The sequence below is a fragment of the Dysidea avara genome, chromosome 9, assembly GCF_963678975.1.
Source record: "Dysidea avara chromosome 9, odDysAvar1.4, whole genome shotgun sequence".
In the NCBI taxonomy this organism is placed as follows: Eukaryota; Metazoa; Porifera; class Demospongiae; order Dictyoceratida; family Dysideidae; genus Dysidea; species Dysidea avara.
This window is the reverse complement of record NC_089280.1, coordinates 14,628,737-14,650,440: the sequence shown is the minus strand read 5'-3', so window position 1 is coordinate 14,650,440 and position 21,704 is coordinate 14,628,737. Positions and strand designations below refer to the sequence as shown.

General features: G+C 38.1%; 3 protein-coding genes across 6 annotated transcripts in view; 2 read left to right on the top strand and 1 right to left on the bottom strand.

The window, feature by feature from the left end:
- The window catches only part of LOC136266006 (coiled-coil and C2 domain-containing protein 2A-like), a 73,927-nt gene extending 71,786 nt beyond the window's left edge, over window positions 1-2,141 (top strand). For all 3 annotated transcript variants that reach the window (XM_066060957.1, XM_066060958.1, XM_066060956.1), the window contains 3 exons: window positions 1,278-1,379; window positions 1,648-1,717; window positions 1,777-2,141. In XM_066060957.1, coding sequence (XP_065917029.1) covers window positions 1,278-1,379; window positions 1,648-1,717; window positions 1,777-1,962 — 358 coding nt within the window. In that variant the 3' untranslated portion in view covers window positions 1,963-2,141. The remainder of the gene's footprint in view (window positions 1-1,277; window positions 1,380-1,647; window positions 1,718-1,776) is intronic.
- A 1,173-nt stretch (window positions 2,142-3,314) lies between these two features.
- LOC136265495 (uncharacterized) lies at window positions 3,315-21,489 on the bottom strand. Its single transcript, XM_066060367.1, has 9 exons — window positions 21,350-21,489; window positions 20,796-20,976; window positions 9,695-9,825; window positions 9,498-9,586; window positions 6,634-6,713; window positions 6,549-6,586; window positions 5,152-5,271; window positions 4,445-4,476; window positions 3,315-3,676 (listed from the first exon to the last, which is right to left on the bottom strand). Exons 2-9 carry the CDS (start codon window positions 20,968-20,970, stop codon window positions 3,505-3,507), a joined length of 837 nt encoding a protein of 278 aa, XP_065916439.1. The 5' UTR covers window positions 20,971-20,976; window positions 21,350-21,489; the 3' UTR covers window positions 3,315-3,504.
- LOC136265493 (ankyrin repeat and EF-hand domain-containing protein 1-like) overlaps window positions 21,464-21,704 on the top strand; it is a 28,158-nt gene continuing 27,917 nt past the window's right edge. For both annotated transcript variants that reach the window (XR_010705554.1, XM_066060364.1), the window contains exon 1: window positions 21,464-21,568. The gene's annotated coding sequence lies outside the window, so the exon portion shown is untranslated. The remainder of the gene's footprint in view (window positions 21,569-21,704) is intronic.

Below are 21,704 nucleotides of genomic sequence, written 5' to 3'. Positions count from 1 at the left end.
CCCTAGTTTCATTGCTCTATGATTCCTATAAAATTTCTAAGTTTCCTTATACTTGTATCATAGTACTGGATCATGGACGTTTGTGAATTATTACACACACAAAAATTGACCAGAAGCCAACCTCACAATACCTTCATGGAACCTTGGCAGTATTGGTGAGGTATAACTAACTAAGCCCAAAAGTACCCTCAGTGCAACCCAAAAAATTGCTATGAAATTTATTATTTTTATTTTAGTGGAATTTTCTGCTGATTGACTTACTTACTTACAGGGTGTACTAATGCTTTTAGACAAGTGTAACTTGATAAAAAATAATGGCTAAGACTAAGGTTAGTGCCACACCATGACTCAACACTTAGATCAATGCCTGTCTTGTTCAGAACAATAGTTAGAAGTGAAGTGGCCATTCCACATAGTTTCTACCTGTTATACATTGTTACAAATGAAGAACAGTACAAGAAGCGCCTCTGCTATCAATCCAGTTACAGGGTACAATGGAAATTACTGATGATTCTTATGATAGCCAGCTGCACTGAAGCCATTATGTGTTAGTGTGATCAACACCTACAGCATGTGGTAATGGAGAAAGAAATGGGAGAATAACAAATGCAAGTCCATGATGCATGCACTTGTAACTGCTGTGGTTGGTCAAAGGGCACGTCTCAGATGTCAAACAGTGAAGCCTGTAGCATTAAACATAGTCAAGTTATGCTTGGGTGGAGGCTTCAGTTAGTCGCTAGAAATTTAAAAATTTCATAGAAACTTCTTAAAAGGGTTTGGGGTTGCTCTGAAGGCATTTTTTTAATACTGTCAAGCTTTTATGAAGGAAAAGTAAGGCTGGTCTTTAAGTGGTATTTTTGGACAGTAATGTTTTTGAGGCAAGAAAGCCCAAACCTTTGTGATCTGTACTACAATAAAGAGGCATGGTCATTATGTTCAATCATTATAGATTGTTGAGGGTTGTGGCTGTTATGTTCTGTTTCCAGTGAAAAACTTACTGGGTATCTAATATCTCTTAAGCGCTTTTGTGGCATTTAAACGCACTCCTAAATGAAGTCATTATTACAAAAAAATTGATTCTTTGGTATGGTGAACCATTGCAATAACCCATCAGTTGTGTACAAAGTGACATGCCTAATGCAGCGCAGCCACCTACCAGGAAATTTTGGCCCAAGGGCAACTGGAACAAACAGGTTTCCTTGTATAGTGTACATATAAATATTTTGTCATTGTTTTAAATTTCTTTTTTATGTGTTTGTGTATGGTTATTATTGCAGAATTAATTTTTTGCTGAAAAAGAATTTTGTGCAGTGGCGAAGTAGACATGTTACCCGGTGGAATAGTCACTGTTCTCAAATCTTACAACGTTTGCTACCAAAGTGAGCACATCTACTTGTCTGTTTAGTTTCCAGTGTATATTATTAACATTACATGTCATTTGTGTATTCATTCACAGCTAAACTATAACTATAGCTAAAGATTTTGATTGTAATGTTTTTTGATATGCAAATTTAAAAATTACTGATTACTAATCAGTATGTAATTTCATACAGATCACCAGACTTTTTTTTTGCACATAATTGAACTACGTATTGTACATTCCAAAATATAGTACATGTGTTATACAGTGTGTAACTATTTTGATAGGTTTGAGGTGCAATATTCACTATCTAACAACCAAACTGCTGAGTTGAGAGAATTTAATGCCATATATAAGGTAACACTGTCTTTCTAATATTATTGTTATGATTTTTGTAATTCTATAATTCTATTCAGATGAATGGCTTTCCATTTAACATACTATTCACATCTATTGCTGATATCATTACAAAAGTGAAAAATACTGAAATTTATGCTATAGAAGATGAAGATATAGAATTTGCTTTAGCTGTTTACATCCATAATTATCCAAATGACGTGATATCTGTTTGGTTGTATATAGCAACATTAAAACAATTGTAAATATCTGTATGACTAATATTTTCTGTCCGTCAAGGATACCATATACAGTAACTGTGTGGATTAAGCTTGTCGTAATTTTAAAATGTTAAAGTACTTGTACATAAATTATTCACATTCACAATGTGACAATTACCATGCAAAAATATTTTCAACCAAGTAGTGTATGTGGTCTGTACATTTACAAGGGGATAATGAAAACACCTAACTACTTAACATAGCTGCAGCACTAAAATGGTCACTGGTAAAGGAAACAGCAAGCTGCAGGGTGAAGAAAAAGCTGTCATGAAAAATACCCATTATCTCATAAGTATTATTCCACCAAAAATGTCAGTGTAAAAGGATTTGTTCCAGCTGGTTGTTGGCCTACACCAATTACAGTGGAGGTAGGTAAAAGTGTTGAACAAAGTGTTAGCATAATAGATGCAGAATTTGTGTGTTAGGTATTAGAGAAGCTGACTGAAACTGCACTTTTTGCATGATGCAGATTGTTATAAGAACACAAGCAAACAAACAAACAACAAAAAGATATACAGCTCTGTGGAGGGAAAATGTGATACTCTAATAGAACAGTCACCACACTGAAATATCAGATGTATAACATACTCTAATAGAGCAGTCAAGGTACAATTTTCAAAGATCACAATAATTTTGAAGTGTAGCATATGTAATAAAGCTATCTTGTAATTATGCTGAGTACATTATTATACAAAATTATTGTGACTACTCTATCAATGATGTTAACAATGTAAACCTTGTAGGCTCGTTTTTTTCCCCCTAAAATTTTTCATTATTATGGATTATAGCTGCTATCTACAAAATTTTCCACCCTCAAAATATGCAGCTTGGATGGCATTGTATTATAAAATAATGCTGAAGAGATGAAAATTTTGACAGATCATCTGCCAAATATTTCCCTCTTGGATATATGGTAACTCAATGAGTTGAGGCTACATAATTATAACTGGTCATCACAATTAGAGTTAAGCGATAGTTGCGATCTATTGATTATCGTGATAGTGAGTAACAATCATGATATGATAGTCTACAATCATACTATTACAATATATGTTTTAAACACATCTGTGCTTAGTCAAAAAGAGAAGCAAACAGTATTGAGTTTGTTGAGGAAACTGTGCAAGTCTAGTTACAATTGTGATACATAACAATGTTTACCAACCAAGTGTTTAAAAAGCAGATAAGTGGTATGTAATTGGATTATTTATGCGCTATTTACATGAGGTTAAGTGTCTTTGATAACTGCTATATAGTACCACTGTGATACTATTGTTATCGTGATATAAAAGTTACTACAATTGTGATAGTGATAGTTGTACTATCGCTCAGCTCTAAAATTCACAATGATAATTATCTTCGCAAATGATAAGCCAATTAAAGGTATACAAGAATCTGAAATACAACATCCTATCTCACTACAAAAATAGTACATAATACAATTACAATAATAATAAACATTTATTTTAACAAAACAAAACAACAGTACAAAGGTACTGTGTAAAGTTTGCTCTCTGGGTTCCACCCAGTTTATGGTCCTGTCAGGGGAACACGATCATCGGTAGTCAAATCTTCTTCATTGGCTGCTTCAAATCGAGCAACATTTTGACGGGCAATCTTGTTTTCTTCCTGAATGGCATTGTCGTAGGTTGGTGGCTGTTCAACATCATTCCTTCTGCTGGGCCTTGGCCTCATCCGATATCTAACAAATAAGTTACAAATTATTGACAATATCTAGGGACACAATCTATATTCATAACAAGGCGATTCATACAGCTGCCATGTTTGAATTTCCCTGTTTACATAGTTATACACTCCCCTCATTATATACCAAAACTATAGCCTCAAACGATGCATGGAACTGCCTTCACTACACAACCTATCCAGTCACATGAAAACAAATCATATGCAACAAAATTGACCATCTCAGCAAAAACCCATCTGCATAGTTTACACAATTTCCAAAGTTCTTTTTATTGTCCTAATTACAATTATCTACAGTGTCCAAAGAATGGGCTACCAAAGATTTAGTTCATTATGATGAATAGTTTGGAAATGATGGCTTTAGACGGTAGTAAGAGCGAAGGAACCAATTTGTACCTGGAAATAAAAATTACAGGTGCATAAATTTATGGCCATAACTTCCATTACTGGTCTACAGAGTTGGGATTTGACTTACCCCTGTAAACTGTTCACCATAAATTGGCAGGTATAATTTAACCCTGCAGTCACTTATGCATACAAGTGTTTTAAATGAAGAGATGATGATCTTGCTTACATATACTGCATCATATACAAATATGCAATGCACACGGTTGGGGCTACAGAAACAAAATGAAGATAACTATACCACTCAGGGTACATGTCTACAGCATAAATTATTAGACCATTTGAGTAACTAGAATACAGATATGGATGGTTATTCTTTACAAACTAAGTCTATGTTTCCACAGCAGAATGTATTACTTACTTGCGGGCGTATCTGTACTGTATTGGAGTACCCTATAACAAGATACACAAAGTGTGTGTTATTACAACAGGTTGTTCAGTACACTACATGACTGGATCTGCAAAAACCCAACAGCTTGAACTATACACAGTTTGATACAATGAATATGTGTTTACTTGAAAAAAAGTTGTGTACGGTTTCTAATTTCTTGTTTGCACATGTACCAGAAAACATTTAATTATGGTAATGAATGGGCTATAGTATATGAAGAGGCACTTAGTCACTAATGTTGTAAAAATGATCTTGAGCATTACAGAAACTACACTGTACTTGTGAGTCCAGAGTAGGTTGTCATTCATCATACATGTAGCCCTACAATGTACTATTGCTACTAAATGTGAATCAAACATGGTGCTTCTGATATTGAAGTGTTGGGGTTAAACTTTTTCAGACACTGATGTGATTGCATGATGACATGTGACCCAACCTCTTCTGTTCACTGTCTAATTGAGTGTCTGTGATTTGATTTATATATAGGAATTCAGTTTTCTGTTTATTTTCTATTTTGTAGCTCTGTAACTGTAAAAAAAAGTTCTGATTAATTAAATCCTGAAAATTAAGCTACATGTTCCTTTGGTTGTTTGGATGGAATTAACAACCCAAGAATTTATTTAACATACTGTATTGGATTTTACAGATCCAGTCACACACATTGATGTCAAACTTACCCATTCACTGCAGCAGCATACAGTACCATATTTCACTTTAAAGTAGGTCATCATTCCCCCTACCACCATTATGGCCATGACAGCAAACAGGCAACATGGAACCACTATGTAGTAGATTTTCTAATAAAGGAAAATATGACAGAATGATTGTGTTGCTAATTACAAGTGAATAACAGTGAAATCTCACTCAGCAGGCATTTCTTTAGAAGACCCTCTTCAAGTGGGCATTACAAAATTAATGGCTACCAATCATAGCTGAGGTATGCTTCATAATGACATTAAAATGCATGCAATTATTTGGCCATTTTATACAGTGTTCTGCACAACAGTACGCAACACAATCAATCCACTTCTGTTGTGATGTAAAAATTACAGACAATTTTACTCTGAAGTGATAATAAATACACAAAACCATTGCAGTGTTATACTCACAAATTGACACCTCAATGCACATTGTACTAACTGGCGTGAGCCAAAAGGCATGTGCCAGGCCAATAAAGCAAAACTAACCATAACAAGTTGATGTTGTGCTACTTATAAAAACCAGGCGCCATGCACTAGCTAACTCATCCAACTATGTATTACTATTTTACTATGTTGTGCAATAATGCATAATTAATTTATTGTAATTCTCGAATTCCGTAATTCATGAAATTTTCATAATTATTTAATTATGTTGCTATGCACTGCTAAGGAAGCGCTTGTTAAACAAACCGCTTTTAACAACATATTATGCACAGAAGTATCTTCTACAAATTCTCTCGACAAAGCCTCAAAGCTGCTCTTCATTTTTGTTCATGTACGTTGGGGATATGCCCCATTTCCAGCCAAAGGGATAGGCTATTCCTGGTAGTCTACAAGGCCTACACTGCTGTTTCTCAATTGTTAAATGCCTGTAAAACCCAAAGGGAAGGTAATTCACAAAGAGAGTCGCCACACCCGTATTTCAGACCGCAGAAGAAAAGAAACCACCTCAGAGCAAAGTTTACCACTGCGTAAGTTAATACAGACTTCATTTCGCTTTTACTTCTTACATGTAAAAGCTACTTTTACCATTTACTGATTTTGCTCACATGGGTGTGTACGGATAAACATAGATAGGTAGATATGTACACACAGACACACACACTTTTATGAAAACATTTTCAGTAAATCAGGCCTGTAGCATTAGCCATTGTTGAGTTAAGCTTCTCTAAAAGCATCAGTCAGTAGAAAATTAAGATAAAAGCAAACATTTAAGTAGTACTAAAGGCATTTGATTATGTCTAGCCAATACAGTCATATCGTCATGAAAGGTAAAGATGTAGTATTAGGCAGGAAAATGCAACTTTTATGTTCTCTAGTATTCAGTACTACCACACTGAATGATACACACACAAGTTTATTATGCAACATACATGAGTAGTAGATTCTCCAGACGGCTGTTCATTAGTACCTATAAACACATTGTATAATAAAGGACCCAAGGAACATGATTTGTACCATCATAATCTGTAGCAGCACGGTAAGATGGTCCTTCATACCAAGTGAAGTTACCATCCACCTCCATTTGGACTGCAAACCTGCAGGATGGAGAAGAAAGTGACATTCATTTTCAGTTTGAATTAGATGCAACAATATGTTAGAGTTAAAGCACTGCCGCGTGTGTGTACGGAAAATACAGTACGAGGGTGTGTGTCGAGTGCTGTATTTACCTCAAGACACCCCCCAAGTACTGTATTTTTCGTACACACAAGCAAGGCGGTGCTTTAAGTGTTATATGTGACCTGATCTTGGAAAACCTACCTTTTTGGCACATTGGTCAATTTTCTGTTTTATAGTTTAAATGAGGTACTAGGTGCTCATCTATCTTATGTTAAAATTTCAGCTTAATATCTTGAAGCATTCCTGAGATATGGCCAATTTTCTGTCCTGTACATTACAAACTAACTTTTATGGTAATGTATTGAGTTCTGTGGGTGATCAAGGGTGACAAATGGTGACAAATCACTTTGTTTACCAATAATTCCATTGTTACCATCTAAAATACTTTAACATACATTTCTGATAGATTAATGAAGTAGTATTGGTACTTTTCTACAATTAAATGCCATGTGTCATTGTCTAAGACTAAGTTTTAGCCATTCCAGCAGCTGAACAAATCACCCAATTTGTAAGTTAATTGTTATCCCAAGCATGTGAAATTACTACATGGTCTGATATAATCATCCATATCTCCTAGGAAAAAGAAGCTATGGGTGTGAAACTTCACAGCAAGAAGGTTTAATAGTTGCTTTATCCAAATGTGCAAAAAAATGAATTTAAAAGAAAGTGTTGAAATTTTCATTTGAGTTTTCCCAAAAAGTTTGCTTGTGCCCAAAAGGTAGGTTTTTATATTGTACTTCCTGGTCGTCTGACTCGGAGCGATTTTCTCTAGTACTCAAACTGCTGCGATTTTCGGTGATCAGGATATCAGTAAGTGTTCATATAATCTATTTCTAGTCATAGAACGAACTAAAGGATTAGTTTGGCTAGTTTTAGAGATATACAATGTCACGCACGTGATCAATCGTGCTGTCTTGGTGGAGTCGTGTTTAAAAAGCTTCGTGATCAGACGATCAGTAATTGTCTATACATTTATTTCTAGCCGTTGAACAAACTCGTAGGATTAGTTTGGCTGGTTTTAGTGATTTACAGTGTGTTGTTTACATAACATTCCATATATAAATTCTCTGCATAACTGTACTGTATTTGCCCAATTAGCTGCATAACTGTACTGTATGACTCATACAGTACAGTTATGCAGTTGATTAGTACTGTATGGACAATACGATACGCGGCATCGCTTTGATCCTCCCACGCAAAGTACAATATATCAATATATTGTATCATTTTAAGACAATATTGCTGTATCGATACAAAGTCAAACTGTATTGATATATTGACTTTTCAACATGACTGACAATCAAATTATTGTACATTGTGGTTAAATTGAATAGTATGTAGTGTTTCTCAAAGAGAAAAAAATGCTCACTTATTTCCCTTAAAAAAACTACATAGACCATATATAGTTTAGACTCCACTTTGTATCGTGCAATATATCGCTGTATTGTGAGGCAATATATTGATATGTCTACAGACTCTACACACTGTATCGTTGCAACTCTAGTTTGAATTGATTATTTACCATATTGTTCATATTTACAACAGTAGTAGGAATTTTAAGATAGGTTTAGGGATCAAAAGTAGTGAAACAAGGGAATGTGTTTTTGATTGCACTGAGGGCTTGACCAATATTTCCAAGGCACCATGAAGCTGGTTTTAGGGTGATATTTTTGGACAGAAAAGCTCAAACAGTCATGATCCCTAATTATACAGTACCATCATACTGTATGATACCACAATCACACCATACAGTAATTATACTAGACAGATGCAAACAGCATCGTGGGGCGAGCCTGAACATATTTAATGGGAGTATGCATATCAATGTTATTGTTGTGTGACTGATTCATTATTTTACATACTAATTCTGCCTTCTCTGCTGCAAGATTGTGTCCCTTTGCCGAGCATATCTTGTTCTGGAGTATTCTCTGTTTCTCCTTCGTCTTTCTTCAGCTTCTTCTGGTGTTTCTCGGTCCCTTCTCAATCTGTACAGCTGTCTCCTTCTTCTAAGCCGTTCTTCTGTATTCATTTAGCCAACCTTAGGTGATTTTCATATTCACGCGCTGATACACGTGTTTCATACGCTGTAATCTACGTCGTATATTTCTCCGTGACATGGCCGATGAGACAAACATATATGGAAGTGCTGTAATCTACTTCGTATATTTCTCCGTGACATGGTCGATGAGACGAACATATATGGAAGTGCTGTAATCTACGTCGTATATTTCTCCGTGACATGGCCGATGAGACGAACATATATGGAAGTGCTGTAATCTACGTCGTATATTTCTCCGTGACATGGTCGATGAGACGAACATATATGGAAGTGCTGTAATCTACGTCGTATATTTCTCCATGGCATGGTCGATGAGACGAACATATATGGAAGTGCTGTAATCTACGTCGTATATTTCTCCGTGACATGGTCGATGAGACGAACATATATGGAAGTGCTGTAATCTACATCGTATATTTCTCCGTGGCATGGTCGATGAGACGAACATATATGGAAGTGCTGTGATTTACGCCGTTTATTTCACGGTAAGTCCGTTTATTTCAGGGTCTCTTTCCGATTTCTTCTGTAGTTTTTTGGGCATGGTCGCTGAGACGAAAGTTACGTGGGCGACTCGCTAGTGTGGGGCTCGCTCAGGCTCGCCCCAAACCACACCACAATTAGATACCAAATACGAGACACTTACCAAAACTGAATATCTCCTAGTGTGAATGTGTTTGATTTCCAAGTGAAAGTGTAACGCTTTGCCAGCAACTGTTCACCAACCAAACTGTCCTATAGCAATACAACAGAACAATTACTACAAGGATAGGGTTCCTTGGTCCAACAGTGCACATACATACACTAATACAGTAATATATGACACAGTGAATTAATACTAACCTCAGTATGAGGACACTGCATTGCACTTAGTGGAGGACTACCATATGTGAAGTAACCATATGTACTACCACCATTCTTCTCCCTAGCTTGAATGATCAACCCACTAACTGGAATGCCAAGCACCAAAGTACCTGTATAAAAACCATGAAAGGAAAACATTACCAAAATGGTTTTTAATTGCACCATTAAGTATGTGAAATAGCCTAGTGTGGCTAAAACTTGTTGTACGTGTACACATCTTAATACAATGCAATATTTGTCAGTGATAATGCACAACAGGTTTCTCAATGCTCTATCTTGGTTTCATACATGGTGTACATAAACAAAAAGGCACTATTCCATATTATGGACTCTTATGCACTATTGCAAGTAGTGAGCTGTACAATAATCCTGTTTGCCTATATATCGAGATTTGAATGTGATACAGTGTGAGCTCAAGTTTCAGCTACCTTATAAAAAATTTACTTCTGTTAATGGCTTTCTACAAGCCTATGAAAATCACATATATCAGTATCCCATCACAGCTACAGCACTGTATCATAGATATACTGGGTTGGAGAATTTCTGTGGCAGGATGGTCACACAGGACTACTGCTACAGGTTGGCATACTGATTTATAGGTCTGTCACAGTCATGTTCTCTGGTATGGCGGCATTTTGTATTCTTGATATGCGTGCATGCATTTAAAATTACCTTGTGAGTTGCTTGATCACTGTAATGCATTTCTGATGAGCCTTTTAATGATGTACAATGATTCTACAAAGATCTTCAGCCCAGAATTCAATCATGACACAATTCAAAAGTCTATATACGCATGCATAAAAGAGAATGGCAAAATTACAACAAAAAATCATACTAGCTGGGCGGAACATCTTCACTATAGAATCATCATAGTAGTATTGTACACCATTAAAAGGCCCACCAGAAAACATTGCAGTGATCACGCAGCTCACATGGCAGTTTTTAATTCTGCACATGTATATTCACAAAAGACAAGATTACATACAAAAAAAACAACAACAAAAAAACTGCTGTACATCCTGCTAAGCAGTTTTCTTACAGGCCTGGCACATATGTATACATGTGCAATGTTGCTACAGATTACTGTCACTAATGGCCACTTAAACATGTTTCCAAGTTCTACGGTATATAGAATACTTAACCATACTCACACACATGGGCGGCGGGGAGGGGGGGGCTAGGGGGCTAAAGCCCCCCCTCGGTCTGCTGAGGGGAGGCTTAGCCCCCCCTCAGAATGTCGTGATAAAGATCGAGATACTCTAATAGAGCAGTCACTCTAATAAATTAGTCAGTGTGTAACGAGCTATGTAAGGATTTTTATGTAGTTTATCAGCTAGAAATGGTAGCTGGTGAGGTGGAAAGCTCTTGTCAGTTGGTTGTGACCTTTTTTTTTTTTTTTTGGTCTCACCTTACCAAACTATAGAAATAAGTCTGGGTCAGCTCAGCGGAGCCCCCCCTCATATCAACTACTTCCTCCGCCGCTGCTCACACACTACACCATCTCCCTATATTAGCTATTACATAAAAGGTTATATTTTGTATCTATAACCTTATACAAACTTTTGCTTTTCATTGTGGGAATCAAATTGCAGCATCATACAGTATGATAGTACTGATCACAAAGGAGTAGGTATGGCCCACAAAAAAAAACTCACTTTTCCCAGATGATGATGAGGCAGTATTGGTTAGGCAAAACTACATAAGCCCAAACAAGCTTTCAGATCAACCCGAAAATGCTTTCAACAGGTTGCTATGGGATCTTTTAAAAAAACATTATTTAACAAAATTTTCTACTAATTGACCGACTGAGTAACTGACTGACTGATGCCTTCAGACAAGCGTAACTCGTAAAGCTACGGTTTGATTTTTTCACTGTTCAACATCACTTTGGCCCGAGAGGTGCCTTTTGGCATACCGCAGCACGTACAATGCATTCTTCATGGACTTACCAGTGTCCTCCTTTGTGTCCCATTCGTCTTTGCTGACAGCGAAAAGTGTCAATTTGGCAGTAGCACGTGATGGCTTCCTTTCGTAATGGAATTCATTCGTATTTTTCACAGTGGCTACTTTGATTACAGAGTTGTTTTTCAAACAGTTCTTGATTCGTACTGCTGTGTAACGGGTTGAACATAGCTGACAACAAAGCGTAATGGATACTTCACTTTCAGACAATCTACTACACAAAGCTGAAATGCTGTCTGTCTGTGATCCAGCTAACTTCCGAACAGTAGCACCAATTGGCCCCGGATTTGCCGCATATTAATCACCATCAAGCCGGCACCATGGAGTTAATTAATAGAAACTTCTAGCATGTCCCATTCGCTGTACAGCGCCAAAAAGTCACCATTACCACAATTACATAAAAAGGTTTTTAGAGCATAGCTACTCCCCACTACACGGAATAGCTATTGCAGCCCTACGCTGTTGATCCACATTATAATGAACACCCCTTGGTAGTAGTGACTAGTGCTGGGTGGCATTGAAAAATAGCAAATCGTATACCTTCCATAAAAAGTATCACGGTATTAATGTTAAAGCCATTGGTATTAAAGTAACTGCCATTTACCTCAACAAAAGCACCAAATACCCATGGTAGCTCAGCAAACCTCAGGCACAAATTACCACAAACAAACTTGTTTACATAGTTTGGTTCACGGGTAGTTGGAAAAGGCGGATATGGTCGGACACGGACACAGACATTTTCAAAAAACATTTTTACATCAAGACACACGATAGTGTGTCGTGCAGCCCAAGAAGCCGGCGCGCCACACCGTGAGTATATTGACAGGAAGAAAAAAAATGTCATTTTCACACATTTGTATCTCGGTGATACCTCATCCGATTGGAACCAAATTTGCTGCAGAGTTTCCCGCCAGCTAGGGGAGTCTACATTCCAAATTTGAAGGAAATCACTCAAGCCATTTCTGAGATACGAGTGGCCAAAGTTTCGTTTTTTTTTTTCCTTCTTCGTCTTTTCGCACACTTGCAAAAATTGCTATAAAACGCAAACACGTACTCCGATCGCCTTGAAATTTGGCACACAGAAGGGGAGCACAAAGGCAAATCCTAGCATCAAATTTGGTGCAAATCCGGTGAATGATTCAGGAGTTATGACCGATTATTCACGTAAAACAAGATCGATTTGTTGTCATGCCTACAGGATAAACCGCTTCATGGAATGAGTTGAAAATTGCTATGTAGATGGAGTAACCATCGTAGGAGTGCCTTTTGGTGGTTTGAAAGGAATCGAGATAAAGACCACGGAGATATGACACAAAACCCAACCTGTGTCACAATTACGCGATCGATTTTTAGGAATAAAAAAGTATTAGTTTTCACGCCTACTAGGCAAACCGCTTAGAGCAATGAGCTGAAAATCGGTGTATAGCTGGAATAATCTTCATTGAAAGTCCTTGCAGTAGTATAGAAGAATTGGATTACAAACCACTGAGTTATGATTCGAAAGCCAACTCCGTGTAGCAAATGCGAGATCGAGATACTCTAATAGAACAAGTCACCCTAATAGAGCATTCAGCTAATTTAATTACTCCATTATAGAATTCTATTACCATATTCTGTAGGGAGTTCAGCTGCAAACAGTTAATCTTATAGACAGTTCAGCAAGAAGCAAGTCACCCTATAGAGAGTTCAGCTACAAATATATCGCTGTAGTGATTTATAACATTGCAAGTCACACTGAAGAGAGTTCAGCTATAAACAAGTCATGCACCCTGTAGAGAGTTCGGCTACACTCTCTAGAGAATTCAGCTACAAACAAATCACTGTGGAGAGAGTTCAGCTACAAAGAAACTACCCTGTAAAGAGTTCATCTATACAAACAAGTTACCCTATAGAGATCACCTGCAAACAAGTAACCCTGAAGAGAGTTCAGCTACAGACAAGTCACTTTATAGTTTATACAGTGTTCAGCTACAAGTAAGTCACTCTGTAGAGAATTCAGCTACAAATAAGTCACTCTGTAGAGAATTCAGCTACCACCAAGTCACTCTGTAAAGAATTTTACTACAAACAAGTCACCATGTAGAGAGTTCAGCAACCAAAATACTACTCTGTAAAGAGTTCAGCTATACAAACAAGTTACTCTGTAGAGAGATCAGCTAGAAACAAGAGAGAGTTCAGCTAGAAGAAGTCACCCTGTAGAGAACTCAGCTGCAAAGAAACCCTGTAGAGAGATCAACTACAAACAAATCACCCTGCAGAGCATTCAGCTATAAACAAATCACCCTGTAGAAAGTTCAGGTACAAACAAATCACCCTATATACAGTTCAGCTACAAAAAAAATCACTCTGTAGAGAGTTCAACTATGAACAGATCATCCTGTAGATAGTTCAGCTAGATACAAGTCACCCTATAGAGAGATCAGCTAGAGGAAGTCACCTTGTAGAGAGATTAGCTAGAAAAAGTTGCCTTGTAGAAAGTTCAGTAACAAAGAAACCATCCTGTAGAGAGTTCAGCTACAAACAAATCACCCTGTAGAGAGTTCAACTGTGAACAGATCATCCTGTAGATAGTTCAGCTAGATACAAGTCACCCTATAGAGAGATCAGCTAGAGGAAGTCACCTTGTAGAGAGATCAGCTAGAAAAAGTTGCCTTGTAGAAAGTTCAGTAACAAAGAAACCATCCTGTAGAGAGTTCAGCTACAAACAAATCACCCTGTAGAGAGTTCAGCTGCAAACAAATCACCCTGTAGAGAGTTCAGCTACAAACAAATCAACCTGTAGAGAGATCAGCTCAGGAAGTCACCTTGTAGAGGGATCAGCTAGAAACAAGTCACCTTGTAGAGAGTTCAGGTACAAAGAAACCACCATGTAGACAGTTCAGCTGCAAACATATCGCCTGTAGAGAGTTCACACAGCTGGAAACAAATCACCCTGTAGAGAGATCAGCTAGAAGAGGTCTCACCTTGTAGAGAGTTCAGCTACAAAGAAACCATCATGTAGAGAGTTCAGCTGCAAACAAATCACCCTGTAGAGAGTTCAGCTACAAATAGATCACCCTGTAGAGAGATCAGCTAGAAGAGGTCACCTTGTAGAGAGTTCAGCTACAAAGAAACCATCATGTAGACTCTGAGAGTTAAGCTGCAAACAAATCACTCTGTAGAGAGTTCAGCTAGAAGAAGTCACCTTGTAGAGAGTTCAGCTACAAAGAAACCATCGTGTAGAGAGTTCAGCTACAACGAAACCACCATGTAGAGAGTTTAGCTGCAAACAAATAACCTGTAGAGAGTTCAGCTAGAAACAAATCACCCTGTAGGGAGATCAGCTAGAAGAGGTCACCTTGTAGAGAGTTCAGCTACAAAGAAACCGCCATGTAGAGAGTTCAGCCTCAAACAAATCACCATGTAGAGAGTTCAGCTACAAAGAAATCACCTTGTAGAGAGTTCAGCTAGAAGAAGTCACCTTGTAAAGAGTTCAGCTACAAAGAAACCACTATGTAGAGAGTTTAACTGCAACAAATCACCAGTAGAGAGTTCAGCTAGAAACACATCACCCTGGAGAGAGATCAGCTAGAAGAGGTCATCTTGTAGTGAGTTCAGCTACAAAGAAACCACCACATAAAGAGGTCAGCTGCAAATAAATCACTTGTTGAGAGTTCAGCTACAAACAAATCCCCCTGTAGAGGGATCAGCTAGAAGAAGTCACCTTGTAGAGAGTTCAGCTACAAAGAAACCATCATGTAGAGAGTTCAGCTACAAAGAAATCACCCTGTAGAGAGTTCAGCTAGAAGAAGTCACCTTGTAGAGAGTTCAGCTACAAAGAAACCATCATGTAAAGAGTTCAGCTGCAAACAAATCACCCTGTAGAGAGTTCAGCTACAAAAAGATCACCCTGTAGATAGTTCAGCTAGAAGAAGTCACCTTGTAGAGAGTTCAGCTACAAAGAAACCATCATATAGAGAGTTCAGCTACAAAGAAAGCACCCTGTAGAAAGATCAGCTAGAAGAAGTCACCTTGTAGAGTGTTCAGTTACAAAGAAACCATCATGTAGAGAGTTCAGCTGCAAACAAATCACCCTGTAGAGAGTTCAGCTACAAAAAGATCACCTTGTAGAGAGTTCAGCTAGAAGAAGTCACCTTGTAGAGAGTTCAGCTACAAAGAAACCATCATGTAGACTCTGAGAGTTAAGCTGCAAACAAATCACTCTGTAGAGAGTTCAGCTAGAAGAAGTCACCTTGTAGAGAGTTCAGCTACAAAGAAACCATCGTGTAGAGAGTTCAGCTACAAAGAAACCACCATGCAGAGAGTTTAGCTGCAAACAAATCACCTGTAGAGAGTTCATCTAGAAACAAATCACCCTGTAGAGAGATCAGCTAGAAGAGGTCACCTTATAGATAGTTCAGCTACATTTCAAGTCACCCAGTAGAGAGATCAGCTGCAAAATAATATCCTGTGGGGAATAATGGGCATGTAATAAATATATGTATATAATTTGTATAATTACTAATAAAATCAAAAATAATTGAAGTATTAAAAATCTTCTTTAAGTTCTTTTCTTCTTCTTGTGGTAAAGAAAAAACACATGGGTTAAAAAACCCCCAAAGCCAGCCATTGGCCGGCTTTGCAGTATACAAATACAAAAAGAAGTGATATCTAATCAAAAAACAGCCAAGCTATAAAAAAAGGTGCGGCCCCCTGGTGAAAAAAGGTGTGAAATCCAAGGTGGCGGCCAAGAAATGGCTGTGATGGTAGGTTAATGGTAAAAATTTTAATAACGACAATTCAGATGAATTTTGTGCCGCTTGGTCTTGGCACCAAATTCACCTGAATTGTGGTTATTAAAATTTTTACCATTAACCTACCATCACAGCCATTTCTTGGCCGCCACCTTGGATTTCACATCTTTTTTCACCATGGCCTTTTTGGGGGCCGCACCTTTTTTTACAGCTTGGCTGTTTTTTGATTAGATTTATATAACAGCTATTCTTCATACCAAACGCTGTTTTTGCAGCAGTCTTCGCTTCGCTTCCAGACCCAGGCGTCGATCTTGTCATAGTGCTTATCCATTTATAAGTGCATGTACAAAGGACTAGACCAGCACTCCACAGCATTCCGAAGACCATAATATAGTGTTGTACACATGCTCTAAAGTCTAATACAGAGTTATATAGTTGTAAAGATTAGCTTGTATGCCCCATGCAACTTAGCTTAGCAGGCCAAATCCACAATCTTACGCCTTTTAGTATAAGGCGCAGGCGCTTATACCAAGTGTCGAGGGTATCAAGGACAGTCACTCGTGAATCCGTATAAACACTGCGGGCTGCTGCCACACAAGCCCATAGTAGCCGCCTTTGCATAGTAGCCACAGGGTTTTGCTTGTTGAAAGTTACAGTAGCTGTGGCTATTAACCAGTCAAATACGGTATGTTCAACCTGTTACACAGCATTTCGAATCAATAACTGTTCGAAAAGCACCTCTGCAATCCACGTATACTGAAAGAAAGAAATGGTGCCGTGCTCCCCAGTTACTGTATATCAGTTATCATCAGTGAAGCATCCATTACGCTTCGTTGTCGGCTATGTTCAACCCGTTACACAGCAGTACAAATCAATCTATCACTTCCAAGTAGTTACTTGTTAATATTCGAAGTTACAATGTGTTCTTTTGCCTTTGGCCGGCTCACTCAAAGCTGTGTTTCTTTCCCCTTCTGTGTTGCACTGTACTGTTCTTTCCCTTCATATTCTGCTGTGCCCACATACGAACTATTGGTTTTGAAATTCCATCTAACCAACTATAATTCTCTTGGAAGTTTATAAATTCTGGCATACATATTTCCAGTCATTGTAGCCTCGTAAGAGCATACATTATACTATGGTAAGAGCTTACGAGCAGTTCCATTAGTCTCTGGCTCATACAAAGCTGTATTCCTATCTAATTCAGTTCTGGTCTACGCTGTACTTATCCTTCACCAGGGTTCATATTCTGGGTAGCCTAAAATCCAGTCGAAAATACCAAGCTTACTCAGTCATGACTTTGTGTTGTTTGGAATCTATGTAAAACAGATGTCACTCCACGCAGAGATGACACATTGTCACTCTTCTACTTAACTGTAATCCATCTATTTACCATTCTAGAAACACAGAAACTCTCTTTCCTTCATAACGTATTGTCTAGAATAGTTCAACACGTCATACATGTTTGACGTCATCACTATTGACAAAGCAACGGAATTGAAAGGTAAGTGTTAGAGCTGGGCGATATACCGGTATTGTTAGTAATCTGTGATATTTAAGTCATACCAGTTTTGATACCGCCTTTTTTTAATACCGCTATACCGTCTGGGCACTATGGCCTCCCTGTGGGTTTGTTTTATCCCATAGTTAGAAGGTAACCAGACATGTGACAATGTTTGTAGGCAGGTGCTGATGTAGTCACCTAAGGGTAGTTGGAAAAGGCGGATACGGTCGGACGCGGACACGGATAATTTTAAAATACACTTACATTTACAAAACAGGTATTTTCTTACCTAATATTGTTTTTACAGCAGCATTCACTTCCAGACCCAGTTGTCGATCTAGTCATAGCGCTTATCCATATACATGTATAAGTGCATGTGCGAAGGATAGACTAGACCATATAGTGTTGTATACGTGCTCTAGAAATCTAATTCAGAGTCATAGAGATTAATCTAGCATGTCCCAACCTAATCTGTTTAATCATCTGTCATTTATTCTAACTTCTCTCAACTCCTTTGCCAGGTTTCTGCTTCAAACGTGTCTTATCAACACTAGCAACAGTATGTTGAGATACAAGCCACAGCTCTTACAATAATTCTAGGCTGTGGAGTGGCTACTATCCAGAGGCGGCTTGGCTATTAATTATATGAACCGCGGCTACTAACCGGTCAAATTATGAAGTGCTATATCCCTACTGTGCATTTCCATTATGGTATCTTGAGCACAGTAGGGATATAACACTTCTTAGACTATGATATGGCTCATTTACAGGTTTACTAAATCACTTAGTCACCCGACATGCTCACTTAGTCACCTACACGAGTTTACTTAGTAACCCGCCCTCAAGCAATTTTGTACATGATAAATAATTATAACATGAAAGGTACACTGGAGTACTTGATAATCTTCTTCTCCGTGTTCCGCAAATAATTCTGGACAAATAGTAGACTAAGAGGCGTAGCTCTAGCTGTTTCTTTGGTTACCAGTCGAATAATTCTTTTTGTGGGTGCTGTAAGGACTTCAGGAAGAAACCCTTCCACTGTTTTGCATTGCTTTTTCACCCCACACTCATGCCCTGGCTATAAAGGTACATACTTTAAACCATAGGCATAGTCTAAACAAGTTAGACACTGCAACCAAAGGGAACTAAGCGATTTAGTAACCCCTCTGGCCCTTAGTAGCGCCCTTACTGCGCTCGGGACGCTACAGCCTCGGGCCATCGGGGTTACTAAATCGCTTAGTTCCCTTGGTCTTGGTGTCTAACTATTACTTATTGTTTTACTGTGATTTAATGTCGTGCACTACTCCAGCTTGTTTCTGTACTTCTTATCGATGTGCTATATGGTCCCTACTTTAGTTGAAAATTCCAATTTTTTGTATTTGTCATTTATAGGACTATACAGTCTCACAGGCCTGGTGCAGGTATAAACATTTACACCCCACACTACGTGTGCAGCAACTGAATTCAATTCACTTTCATAGCACATTAATTAATTAATTAATTAATTACACAACTAAAATTTAAATGGCACCAGTTATTGCATGTACTACCTTCTTTGTATTCCTCAGAGTCAGAAAAGTAATCGCACTGAGAATGTTGTTAGTACACTTACAAAACGTTGGATATCAAGAAGCTGGTTAGTTCTATGAGGAACTAACCAACTTCTATGTACAGAACTAACCAGATCCATCGCTTTAGTCTTAGCATAGTAGCCATGAGATATCTGGAGACTGTATGGCGCCCCCTTGATAATTGAGCTAATGTGCATTAAGTCCAGCCAATTCACCTTTCGAGGTGGATTGATATGAAACCAGATTGAGCAATCAATCCAGCTCAGGTGTGAAACAGTTTGATCTAACTTCGATGCGCATTCAACTGTAGTATGAAAAGGCCTTACTGTACACACCTGTTACCATACAAACCAACCAATTCAATGCCTGTAACAGAACTAAACTTTTGTAAGTGAGAGTAAGCACACTGCAGGTGTATAAGCCAGACATTGAGCATGTGAGGCACCTGTAACATTGTAAGGACTTGATGAAGAAAGACACTCTGGCCCCATATGCACCAATTGTGCTACAAGAACAGAGCAGATTTAGTCACAAGTCAAGTAATCTAGTTCTGCTACATCATGTACACCTAACACAAACATGGATATACTCTTACACTTGGAATTTTATTACATTGTAAGCTATACATGTAAGTATTCAGAACTATGCATATGGTTTTCAGTAGACACTAATACAGTACACTATATGAATACAAATACCATAAGATGAATACACAAAGTGCTATGTATGCAACACAATACCACCACTAACTTGGTAAACGTATAAACACATCTAAAACACATCTAAAACACATCTAAAACACACACACACACACACACACACACACACACACACACACACACACACACACACACACACACAAAGGCTTCAGTTGCTGTGCTAGCATGGTCACGCCTACCTAGTGAACCAGCTTGCAGTACTGGGACACTTGTATGCTACTCAGGTGCTAGGAGTCAGTGGAGGAAAATCCTCCTGGGACAGGACAGGTAACCCGCAGGAGGCTGTACCAGTAGAGTTATACCACCTGTACTAGTATGTGCATATCTAAGTGGGCATGGTCCACCTTTGGGCCTATCTGAAATTGAAACAGGTTATTGAAACAAGTTTCTGAAAACACTATATAGCAATTATCCACTGTGTACCAAATGTGCATTCATAAGTTTAACTGATCTTCCTTATAAAGTATACACAAATGGCCTCTTTCCTGTTTCAATCCTTTTACAGTTACGTATAGGAAAGTGTAGTCTTTTGGAACTAAAAGCACATGACACTGATACACTGATAACATAACAAACTTATCACAAACAACTTACCAGCGTAGGGTGTGTTTTTGGTAAAACTGCCTGAGAGCACTTGCAGACTAAGGTGAAACTCGTTAAACGGGATAGGTTGTGGGTCTGATATTGGTGACATGCATATCTCAGATACTTCGTCACTGTAAACTACACTTGCCAACCCAATTACCAACAATACTGATCCCAGCATCATAGTGCGCTGCAAACGACAAATGAGCATACATCAAATCTATTCTGCACACCAAAATGAAAATATTTGTGTATACATTGTTGCTTATTGTTTATGTATGTGTACTCCAGTACACGGCTTTGCAGAGTACTGCAAGTTTACATAACAAATCAAATGTATCCATTACATCATAGATAATATACCTACTGTCAGTAGGTATATTATCTATGATTACATTGATATGACAAAAAGCTGCTAACAAGTTACTGAAACTGACGCGGTGTACACAGATCCTTTACAAACAAAAGGATCTATGTAATATGCGAGGTCGCAGGGCGAGGGTAAATAAATCGGCGGCATAAAACACACACAAAAAAACACCCATGCCAGATATTACTCATACCTGTTCTTAAAGTCAATGTCAATCCAATAGCCTTCAGGGGCAAGAAGATGCCTCAATTCGAACTGCAGAACTGAGGGAAACGGGCGTCACCTGATCTTTTGTATAGGATAGTATCACGTGATTCCAATGTGCATTTAATAGAAACATTTGGGCGTCAGTGGGCGTTGGATTCCTGTTGTTATGGCAATGTTGATGATGTAGAAGTAAGCCAGACAACAGGTGAGTAAAAGTACTTCGCTTGTTTCAGTTTATAAATTATTGTTGTGACTGTTTTAGTAGGTAACTCATAATTGAGGGAGGTAGACGAATACCAGCAGTGTGTGTATGTGGCTTCATCCTTATATACGTTGTATTT

What these genes read in the sequence shown, in the direction of transcription:
- LOC136265495 (XM_066060367.1), bottom strand. Translation starts at nt 20,970, where the DNA reads ATGATGCTGGGATCAGTATTGTTGGTAATTGGGTTGGCAAGTGTAGTT. An exon ending in CTGGAGAATCTACTACTCAT is followed by an intron (nt 5,272 to 6,548) that starts GTATGTTGCATA and finishes TTCCTTTATTAG; the next exon opens with AAAATCTACTACATAGTGGT. An exon ending in TATGCTGCTGCAGTGAATGG is followed by an intron (nt 4,477 to 5,151) that starts GTAAGTTTGACA and finishes ATCTTGTTATAG; the next exon opens with GGTACTCCAATACAGTACAG.